The sequence below is a fragment of the Pelophylax lessonae genome (genome assembly GCF_965119305.1).
Source record: "Pelophylax lessonae genome assembly, chromosome: 1".
In the NCBI taxonomy this organism is placed as follows: domain Eukaryota; kingdom Metazoa; phylum Chordata; class Amphibia; order Anura; family Ranidae; genus Pelophylax; species Pelophylax lessonae.
In genome coordinates this window covers 668,572,349-668,584,440 of record NC_138768.1, presented here as the reverse complement: position 1 = coordinate 668,584,440, position 12,092 = coordinate 668,572,349, and the positions used below count along the sequence as shown (strand labels likewise).

The window sequence follows — 12,092 nt, the reverse complement described above, 5'->3', positions numbered from 1 at the left end:
AATTATAGATCTTTAATTTCTTTGTAAGTTGGCAAACTTGCAAAATCTGCAGGGGATCAAACAATTATTTTCCCCACTGTATTAACCATTAGGGAGGCACCAGCATCCGGGTGCCTAGAAGGAGGCAGCTCTGTTTCTATATCCCAGGTGTGGAAAATTGGCAGATGGGACTTCCTCAGTTGCTAGCGTTTGGTGGCAGAGAAGAGGTCTCTTCATCCCTCACAGCCCTTTCCCAGTAATGAGGCACACCCAATGTGGATCTTCTGGCATCTATATTCAATGCAAAACTTGACAGGTTTGTCTCCAGGACAAGGGACTCGCAGGCAGTTGCGGTAGACACCCTAGTTGGCACCATGGGACCAGTTCTCTCTAATAAATCCTTTTCTGCTTCAGCTTCTTCCATGTCTGTTTCACAGGATTTGAGTGGAAGGAAAGCTAGTGATCCTGATCACACCAGCTTGGCCCAGAAGATAAGGATATGTCCACATCATGAACTTGGCAGCGGATGGCACTTTGAGCTAGACTGGACATTTGCAGTCCCTGGACTTAATATCTTGGCTGTTGAAACTCAAGTTCTGAAGGGGAGAGCAGTTTCTGACATGGTTTTTTTTTTAATGAGAGCCAGGAAGCCCTCTTCCAGGAATATTTGCCATAGGCTCTGGATATCTTATGGGCTGATGTTATGCTAGGAAATTTCATCACGGTAAATATAGGATGGATTTTGGCGTTTCTCCAGTTAAGTGTAGAATTTAAGTTGGCCTTGAGTACCATTCAGCACTTGACCTCCTGAAAATTTAACCCCCTCATCTAGACCAGGCCACTTTTTGCGATACAGCACTGCTTTACTATAACTGACAATTGCATGGTCGTGCCAGACTGAGCCCAAATAAAATTTTTATTTTTTTCCACAAATAGAGCTTCCTTTTGGTAATATTTTATCACCACTGTGTTATTTATTTTTTGCACTATAAAAGACCGATTTTTGGTAAGAAAAAAAGTTCTTTCTGCTATTTAACATATCCAATAAAAAAAAATTAAAATCAAATGTTTATATAAATTTTGGTCAATATGTATTCTGCTACATGTTTTTGGTTAACGCAAACTTTTAGCGTCTACAAACTATGGGATATATTTATAGAATTTATATTTTTTATACTAGTAATGGTGGCGATCAGTGACTTATAGCGGGACTGCGATATTGCAGTGGACTGTTGGATACTGACATGTGACACCCAGTGACACTAATGCAGTGATCAGTGCTAAAAATATGCGCTGTCACACTACTAATGGTACTGCATGGAAAGGGGTTAAACATCGAGGCGGTCAAAGGATTAACGGTGTGCCTAGGCAGTGTTTTTGTGTTTTACTGTTTGCAGCTTTAATGAGGATAATAGAGCGATCCTTATCTCTGTTTCGCAAAGAAACCAGAAGAACCCGGATCATCCTTCTGCACCCCCTGCAGGCTGAAATGCAGAATCGTGTATATATACGTGATTCTGCCCACAGCGTCTGCCCTGTAGCAGTAAAAGTACTATAGAGCGGTCAGCAAGTGGTTAAAGGACAAGTCTCGGCCTAGGGAGTTTTTTTTCCAAAGGCTAAGGCTGGCCATACATGTTCCAATTTTCTTACAATTTTCTGTCCAATTTTCTTGAGATTTACCTTCAAGTATGTAGTACAAAGGCCTGCCTAATTGGATACAAGTGAATGTGTTGTTTAGCTTTGACCTCACATTATGTGGTTTGTGGTAGATCTACCAGAAAATTGTACAACAAAAGTTGAACATGTATGGCCAGCCTAATTGCTTCTCATTCCATTAGTACACACGTTTTGTCCAAGAAGTGGCCCAGATAATTTCATCGGTTAGGATGCCCTTGTGTCTGTTAGATTTGACCTTGTCTGTTTAACAGAAAGTGCCTTTTGTTCAGTCCTTGATGTTGCAAAAAATTCCCACAGAATAGTGCCTTCACCTTTATTATCTGTAGCTATAAAAACCCCAAGTACTTAACTTAACATTTGTTCTTTGTTAACAGCTCTCAGTAAAATGCCAATCACTGCGGCCCTTTAATATGTGATCAGCTGTGTCCAATCAGTTGATCACATGTAACCAGACTTGCCGGTTATCGGCAGTCCTTTCCTCACACAGGCTTATCAGTGCAGCCTCATTAGTGAAGAAGAAAAATTACTACTTTGCAAAATTATATAACAGAAATGAGGAAACAATTATTTTTTTTTTTTTTTTTATCCAGAATTTTTTTTTGTTTTTTTTTTTTTTGTTTAGCAAAACATAAGAACTCAGTTGTGATTAAATACCACTAAATGAGCTCTGTCTCAAAAAAATGATAATCTCATATGGGTACAGTATTACATGACTGCGCAATTGTCATTCAAAGTGCGACAGCACCTGCAAATTGGTATGGTGGAAAAAGGGGTTAAAGTGCCCAGTAATTGAAGTGGTTAAACCAATAACTGTGGGGTGGATTTACTAAAACTGGAGAGTGCAAAATCTGGTGCAATTGTGCATGGTAGCCAAGCAGCTTCTAACCTTAGCTTGTTCAATGAAGCTTTAAAAGAAATAACTGGAAGCTGATTGTTTTCTATGCACAACTGCACCAGATTTTGCACATTCCAGTTTTAGTAAATCAACCCCTGTTGTTTTTCACTTTCTTATAAAAGAAAGTGTTTATATGGTCTGGTGCACCGTTACTTCTGTCTTCGCTACTGGACTGTGTAAAGCTTTTTAAAGCAGGCCTCCAGCAAGAGTACCAAGATGAAAATAACCCATTAAATGTTTACCTTTGGAACATGTTATAAACATGGGGAACATGTAATAATATTCCAGCTCCTCTCCCCTCTCCTCCCAATTCCAACCTCCCTGTATTCTTCGACCTGCACCTGCTGTCACTTTTGAAAAATAGCGCAGCTATGCAGGACTGTGCCCCCACAGAGCTTGTAGGCAGTGTGTGCTGGAGCCTGACTTTGCAGGCTCCTAATTTAAAAAAAATAAATAGGTGCTCATTTTTTTTTTACTTGCAGAAATATGTGCATTTATTCACTTTTATGTAAAGGTGAACTTAGTCTTTAAAGGGATTGTAAAGACAAGGTTTTTTTTAATCTTAATGCACTATATGCATTAAGGTAAAAAAAAAAACACCTGTGTGCAGCAGCCCCCCTAATACTTAACAGAGCCCCATCTTTATCCAGCGATGTTGCAGGAGTTTATCACCTGCCCGGAACTCCACTTCACATTGGTTGAGATAGCGTGATTGGCTTCCGCTGCTGTCAATCAGTCAGTCAGCCATCAGGAGAGAGAGAGGGGGTGGGGCCGGGTCGCAGCTCCGTGTCTGAATGGACACAGGGAGCTATGACCTGGCTGGGGTACCCCCATAGCAAGCTGCTTTCTGTGAGGGCACTCAAGAAGAGGGAGGGGCCAGGAGCACAGAAGAGAGACCCAGAGAAGAGGAGGATCCTGGGCACTCTGTACAAAACCAACTGCACAGAGCAATAAGTATAACATGTTTATTTAAAAAGAAATGAGGTTTTACAATCCCTTTAAAAAATATTTAAAAAATAATATAACCAGCTGTATTATTTAGCTTCAATCCAGAGATTTCTTCTCACACTCAGCCCTCCAATACTATTTTTACCCTTTTTCCTATGTTACATTTGTATTACCTAGGCTAATAGTATTTTATTGGTTGGAGATCTTCACAGTTATTTTAATAAATGACTGGTGGATGCCAATTTTAAGGTGGTTTTACCCTGGCTATGCAATTATTTTAACCTATAATAATTTTAGAGCCTCCACAACACAAGGATTTGATATTTCTTAAGTCCACATATTTACATTTAAATACATAAGATTTTTAAACAATGCATACAACAAAAAATGTTGTGATTTTATTGTTGCACTTTTTAAATTGAAATAGACCCTCCTAAATACACACACTCCTGAATTAACTGAAGAAGTGAAGAAAAAAAAAATTTTAGTTCGTCTTTGTAAACGTGTAATTTGCCACTATATTATACTAAAGGGCTGGAAAAATTCTACAAGCCATGTAGTTCTGGTGTTTTAGAAAGAACTTCTGGCATCCATATTTTGGCCCTGATTTGCATTGAAGTCAGTGGATCTCATATTCCCTGGCTTATTAAAAATTCTGCTGGCTGGCCTTTAAATTCCTTCAGTGTGTGTGTTTTTTCTTTTTCTTTGCTCCTTGAGTTTTATTCAGATTGAATCTATCTAATGACATTCAGTTTTTAATGTACATGTCTCTTCTGCATCCACAAGGGGGTGCAGGCATGCTGTGAAAGCGTAGTACTATGATGGCAATGCAAAGAAGCGTTGTGGTCGGTCTATAATTTACTACAATAAGAATTATCTTACCATTTACTAATTCTCCCTTTTTGTATGAGAGACTATACATTTTAAATTTACACCAGGTAATTGATCACCTAGTGATTTGAAAATTTTAAATGTACAGACCAGTTCTTTAAGCAGCACGTCTGTTCCTAATTGTGGATATAGGTACATTTTCAATTCACTCCTTTCATTGTTTTAAGGCAGCCATAGCCTTTAGCTAACCAATTTAAGACACCTTTCTTCGATAAAAGAACAAATGTTCCAAAAGTGGAAAGGCTTTGCAGTGCTACATATCATGATACGTGCGTCTGCTATAAAAAGCCAAAGAAACTCAATTGCAATTTTATTGTCCAGTATGATAGATTTCCTGCCACCTTTGTAGCAGGGTAGCTGTTTGTCAATGTAGCCCTCTCCTCCCACAGCTGCACCACACTTTATAAGCAGTAACTGCTTCACCAGCATAATTGCACCACTCTCATTATTTTTTTCAAAAGTACACAGAATGTCTGTGTGTCTTTATACATTTTTGTTATTTTTTTTCCAGTATTTTCTGCTGCTGTGGAGGCAAAAAAATCTGGGTTAAAAGAATGTTCATATGCAAGCTTTTATTTGTATACAACCAGTGTAATATATATGATATCGTATGTATCATTTTGTATTTTCTAGATTTCTACTTTGACTTTAAAGTACAATAAAAACTGTTATGCTTTTAAATATAGAACTTTTTTTTTTTTTTTAGTATTTGAATTTTCCATAAAGATATACATTTTTAAAAAATTTTGATTGCATTTGAGAAATATTTGTTTTGCTGCATTGTCGGTTTTAAAATCTCATACTAAGCATTTGTTCTGCAATTGATGTGATTAACAATCTTCAAGCATGTGTGCCCTTTGACTTTTAAATGTCCAGGTCAGTGAACTTCTTGGCAGCTATGTTTAAGTGGCTGCATATATTTTACGAAGTTAAAGATCTTAAAAAATGTCTGTGTGTAAAAAGGTGTTCTAATTTCTCTTGTTACCAGTTTGATTTAACTGAATTTTCTTAGCTCACCTAATATATATGTGAAGCACTGAGCAACTCAGTATACATTCTTAAAAAAAAAAAAAAAATCTTAAGTTTAACAGTATGCAGTTTGCTAGAAATCTGCATCTCCCCCATATTATATGTCCTAATAGATAGTTTTGTTTTTATCTGCTTTACTGAAGCCTTTTTGTTTGACATTTTCCAAACGGTGTGTAAGTTAGCAGATTTCAGTACAATGTATGGAATGTATGAATAGTTGTGTTTTGTGTAGAGATTCAGAATTGTTGAGAGTGTTCCAGCGGTGGGGTAAGGTTGGGAAGTTAAGTGTGCTATCATTACCCAAGCATCTGCAGTTCTTTCACTGGCTCAATTGTTTCCATTCCTCTTTAGCTAGATGCCATTTTGGCATGATGCAAAGCAGGTTAGTCCTTTGTTTTTGTTGTTTTTTTTTTTTGATTAAAAAGGGAGAATGTTGCAGTACGAAGCAACATTCTTTAAGCCATCTGTGTTTTTTTTTTTTTTTTTCCATGTTTGAAAAATACATTTACATACGTATAATCCTGCGTACTTCTAAGTGCTAATTTTCATATTCAGTTGTAGGTTTACAAGAAATTCTAGGACATTATTCTAGATTTATTGAACTATAAAAAATGTTTTTTTGTTAAATAAGCGATCTTTGTAAAAAAAATATTTTTTGCCCATCAATTTATTTTTTTTGTGTACATCAGTCTTGAGTTCAAAATTGTTGTGCCCCACTTGTTGCCTTTTGTCACCTACGCATACCGGTGTGTGGGGAAGGGTAAACCAGCAGACATTTCCTTCTGAAGGGTGGCTTGTTTGCTTTATCTGCAGATTGTTGACCTTACTACTGATATATCGGCATGGAGTGCTGCTTCTAGTCAAACTTAATTTCCATCTTCTTACTGAACAATTGCATCAATAAATGACAACAAATGTGACAATGTGACAACTTCATTGGGGAGTGTGTAGTCAGTATTAAAGCGGTTTACTGTGGGGGGGGGGGGAAATTGTTTTTACACCCTCGTTAGCGCTATCCTCTTTACAAATATATTGGTTATTAAGAATTATTTAATTTGCGTTTGTTTGGAAACTTATTTGCATGTATGCACTCTTATTGAATGTTTTTCTTCTGCTTGATCTGGCTGAAGTAGCACACAATATATTAAACAGATCTAGATTTTTTTTATCATTACTGTAAAATTAGCTTGCCAGTCAGTGATACATAAAAAGCCACATTAATAACCAGTAACTAGCCAAGCCAAAGGTGTGTTTTTTTTTTTTTTTTGTTTTTTTTTTTTAACACATATTCATGCCAATGAAATGACACATAATGGCAGATACATTTTTGAATCATGAACAGTGTGCTATATTCATAATACTTTAGCTTTTTAATAATTGATTTAGCATCTGACAGTTTTCCTGTATTACCTAACTGGAGGGTCCTTTCTTTGAGATAAGTGTATCATGATGTGATTTCTGCAGAAAATGCATCTTAACACAAAATCGCATATTAAGATCAGGCAAGGATCTTTGTCTTGCTTTAATAAAATGATGCAGTTGTAGGTATTTTGTAACATACCATGTTCACATAAACTGGTGCCCATTTTGCTTGGTTTTCTGTGAGAAGAAGCTAAACGAACAGTGCAGGAATTAGTACAGTGAACAATTGTTTTCCCAGTTTACAGTTATGGATTAACTTTCCAGTTGCAGTAAAGACTAATGATTGTTCTTTTAGCTGGCACATTTAAAACAAAACCTAGTAATTAATTGCAGTGTAAAGGCTTTTCATTACATATGCAAAGTACGTACTGTACATTCAGGAAATACATTGACTTGTATATTGACTGGCTATTTACAAATACCCAAAGAAATCTCTGCACCTCAGCTTGACTTGTGTGTGGCATACTTCAGATATGTTTAATGTTATTGCAAGTTAGGTTGTATACAGTGAAATATCTAAAAAATGTTATGCAGAAACTGCTTGTGTTGATTTAGTAGTCATAATGTGGCCATATGTCAATGTTTATGATGTTTTGGGTACCAAAAAGTTACAAGATTTTGATTGTTGCTGAAGTTAGTCAAACATCCACAAAAATTCAAAATTGAAGTCTGTCCCTGGAGCTTTCACTGTGCCCCAACCAGGGTGAGATCTTATTCTACTAATGCATGATAGAACTAATATGTCTTCATAGTTCTCCTATGGAGAAGGTACATGCACTAATGAATGCTGGGTTGTGCATGTTATCACTCTATGCTGTATTAAAATCTGTTTTTAATCTATTCACTGTCTTAATGCCATTATGCTCAAACTATGTAGCAAACTGCCATAAACTTAAATAAAATGCATTTTTTTAAAATCCATTTTAGGTCACTTTTGAAATGCATAAGGAAAGCTTGGCTCAGGCATTCAGAGACTATGAAGATCAAGTTGATGGTGAAATAGGACCTGGACCCTCAAGTCCAATACGCACGGTTTCTGGAAGCAGTAGCACATTTGAGTCCAGGCCTCAGACTCCACCTTTGGAACTCGCAGAAGCCATATCAAATATAGATAATCCACTAACTGGTGAAACTGAAGAAATTGAAGAGAGACATGAAGGGGAAGAGAACAATTATCATACAAAAGAAAACATGAAACAAAAGGCAGATGGTGGAGATATTGCAGAAGTTGATGTAACAGAAAATCAAAATGATGAACAAGCTATTGGCGCGCAGGAACATGCACCTAACATTGTCCTTCTTTCAAATGAGAGTGAAGATATAGGGGCTAATTGTATTGTGACTGATCAAGCTGGTTCTACAGAGAGTTTAACAAAAGAGCTGGATGATGGGGAAATAAAATCAAATGAAGTACAGAGTTTAGACTTGTCACTAAAGGTTGAGACTGCAGTACAGAGTGAAAGCTTAGAGGCACAGGAGAAGGCAGCCTACACAGAAAATAGCAGTGAAGTAGAAAGTACATATGTAGAGTTTGTAAATATTCCTGACACTTTGAATGTACCTTCCAGCATAGTTTCTACAGACATTACACCACAGGACAGTGCCATTCAAGAAGTCATTAAAGCACCAGCTATGCCCACAGGAAATGTTGAATCTTCGGTACCTATAGAGGAAGGTTCCGTTTCTACCAGTACAAATAACACCAATGATTTTGGGGATCAAAAAAGCAGCACATTGGATGCTCAGAGCTCTGATAAGAAAATTGCCAAGCTTGATGTGTCAAGTATTGCTTCGGATACTGAAAACTTAGAACTAAAAGCCAGTTCAAATGGTGAATCAGATCAACCTCTGAAAGTATTACATGAGGTATTTACTTTTATTTCTTTTAGGACTTTGTGTATGAACATGCATGCTTCTGGGATGGTTGGTTTTTTTATTTTTTTTTATTTTTTTTATTGCTATTAATTTATGTGCGATTTACTCACAGTGCTGTAAAAAATGCTTTGATCATGAAGGGGGTAAACCTTCCAGATGTCAAGTGGTTAAAGGACTAGGCAGCAAGTTGAAGGAAAGAACCTCCAATGTTCTATTCCAGGAAATATTGTCTGTGCCGTATTCAACACAGGAAAGACAGGGGGAGCTTAGCGAAATGAATGCATGGCTAAAGACCTGGTGTAAGAGGGAAGAATTTGGGTTTCTAGAGTACTAGGCTGACGTTTCATTGGGATACAACCTATATGCTAAAGATGGTTTGCGCCTAAATGGAAGGGGGGTCTGTTGCGCTAGGGGAAGAGTATTATGGGAAGACTGAAAGAGTATTTAAACTAGGCTTGGGGGGGGGGGGGGGGTGAATTACATTATAATGGGCAGACAGGGGTCAGTCCCTAATGGTGCGTGAAATGGGGGATGCTTATGGCAGGTGATAAGACGGTTCCCATGTTACAAACCACCACTATTGGAAATGGTACTATTTTGAAAGTGTGTGTAAACCCCATCCAGAAATCTGCCAAGCAAAATAGGTTAGTTGGAATCTTTGGTGCCTGAAAAAATATTTAAATTCAGAACCTGGGATTTTTAAGGTGTTGAATCCTTCTGCCAGAATAATAAACCAACATAATCTCATTTTCTAAAAACATGCGTTTTATTAGAAATCTATTAAAATAATTCAGAAAAGTTTGGGGGGGTATCAGTCCCCTTAAAAGCATAGATTCCGCAAACCATATTCATTAATGTAAACCCCATGAGAGCTTGACACCTCCCCTAAATAACATATGTCAAACCATGCATAAGATGTGTATATTACATAAAATCAGATATAGTATCAAGCATTCCGCAGAGAGGAAAGAGGGGTAGGGTGCCTTGTCCCCACGGGTTTCGTACTGTGGGCTTCCTTAGGGATTTGTGGGGTGCACTAGAGCAGTGGTTCTCAACCTGGGTTCGATCGAACCCCAGGGGTTCGGTGAGTCAGTCTCACGGGTTCGGCGGAGGTAATTTCTGAACTGGTCTCTGAAAGACAACAGCAGAAGTCACACTGATTTACAGTAAATATTCATTATTATGTTTTTGTTTTTGTGTGAAAATCATGTTTTAATGGTTTTGTTCTTTAATGGTTTTGTTAATTTTGTGCACCTATGTATAAATATATACCTAAATATATACCTATGTTTTGAATTTGAAAAAATCATATTTTATTTTTCCAAATAAGAAGGGTTCAGTGAATGCGCATAGTAGACTGGTGGGGTTCAGTACCTCCAACAAGGTTAAGAACCACTGCACTAGAGTATAGTTGCTGAAATGCAAAAAGAAAATAAGTATAAATATACGATCCAATACATAGTACAACGTTTAATGTGATTCCTATAACATACCAAGACTTACAAAGTTACAATGTCAGAGGTTATCCGACAATAGAGGATATGGATAAGCCAATAATAATCTCTCTAGGCACAGTTCAGAGTATGAATGGCACAAGATGGAACAACAATGCGGGGGCGGCAACTCAGGCTGAGATCATCCAGAGGGTCCCAGTCTGCGGCAAAACAGGGTGGGAGAAAAAAAAGTGCAGCCTTGTTCCTGCATGCCCCCAGTTGCACATTTGGTCTAAACAAAAATAATAATTGTATGAGGGGTCTTCTATAGCAACAAATCGGTCAACCAATTAAATATATCGGGGTGAAAGTCAGGCACCCATACACACTGTACCTGTGTCTTTAGGATCGTCCAAGACAATCCAGCGTTCACCTCACAAGTACTAGACTGACCTAAACCGAACAAATTAAAATAAACTGGAATACCTCAGTAACAGACTATGCAATGATACTATAGCCCCCACATATAGACCAACTCAGATGGATTCCAGGTCCCAGATTCATACCTTAAGTGCAGATGGAATCCGTATATCCAACTGCCTCCAGGAAAATCACAGCAGGTGTTCCATGCATCCCTGTATTATATAGGGAAAAAAGACTGGCCCCCTTGCAGCCTTCCCCTCGCCACCATTTGGCGTCCTGGCGCCGGAAACAGTGGCACGGACACAATGCTGCCGCGCATGCACCGAAGACAAGCCGCAAATGTACTGTAATGGCGGAGCTACAAGTGGAAAGCCGCCCCATCCATTTGTGATTCCACACCCGCCCATACACCAATTTATCACAGATACACAGATAAAAAGGCCTGGCACAGTGATAATAGGGGATTTTAACTACCTTGAAATTGACTGGAGTAATAGTACTGCTGGGACAAAAATGTATAAACCTATTTAAAGCCATTTTTTGGTACAGTTCATAGAGGCCCCAACTAGAAATGATGCTGAGCTGGACCTCGTAATCTCAAACCATGCAGAGCTTTTTTCTAATGTTTGTATAAAAGAACATCTGGGTAGCATAACCTGTAAACAACAAGCACATACTGGAAATATAAAGACCTGAGTAATGTGAAGTAAAATTCTTCTTCATTGTAATATACTCATTTATACTCACAGAAACATGCCTAATTGACACCTGTGTGCAAGAGGCCTTAACCGCTTAAGCCCCGGAAGATTTTACCCCCTTCCTGACCAGGGCCTATTTTGAGATTCGGGACTGCGTGACTTTAACGGACAATTGCGCGGTCGTGCGATGCTGTACCTAAACGAATTTGTCGTCCTTTTTTTCCCACAAACAGAGCTTTCTTTTGGTGGTATTTGATCACCTGTGCGATTTTTTTTTTTTTTTTTTTTTTTTTTTTTTTTTTTTTTTTTTTTTTTTGATCATGCGCTATAAACAACAAAAGAGCGTAAATTTTGCAAAAATAACTATTTTTCACAATTTTTTTATATGAAATTCCCCAAAAGAATGTAAAAATCAAATTTTTTTTAACATTTTTGGCCAATTTGTTTTATGCTACATATGTTTGGTAAAAAAAATCGCAAAAAGCGTATTTTTATTGGTTTGCGCAAAAGTTATCGCGTTTACTAACAAAGGGAAAGATTTTTGTCATTTTTGTTTGTTTTTTTTTTTTTTAATGAGTAATGGCGGCAATCTGCTTTTTTTTTTTTCGGTACTGCGACGCGGCGGACAGATCGGACCCTTGACTAACATTTTTGACACTTTTGGGGTTACCAGTGACATTACTGCAGTAATCAGTGCTATACATATGCACTGTTACTGTAAAAATGACACTGGCAGTGAAGGAGTTAACTGTATTGGAGAGGGAGGGGTTAAGTGTGTCCTAGGGGCGTGATTCTTTTTTTTTTTTTTCAAATTTGACTTTA

At 37.7% G+C, this 12,092-nt stretch overlaps 1 protein-coding gene across 2 annotated transcripts in view; it reads left to right on the top strand.

The window, feature by feature from the left end:
* The window catches only part of LRBA (LPS responsive beige-like anchor protein), a 1,198,938-nt gene that overhangs the window by 225,432 nt on the left and 961,414 nt on the right, over positions 1-12,092 (top strand). For both annotated transcript variants that reach the window (XM_082258080.1, XM_082258079.1), the window contains exon 22: positions 7,769-8,707. In XM_082258080.1, the coding sequence (XP_082114206.1) occupies positions 7,769-8,707 (939 nt within the window). The remainder of the gene's footprint in view (positions 1-7,768; positions 8,708-12,092) is intronic.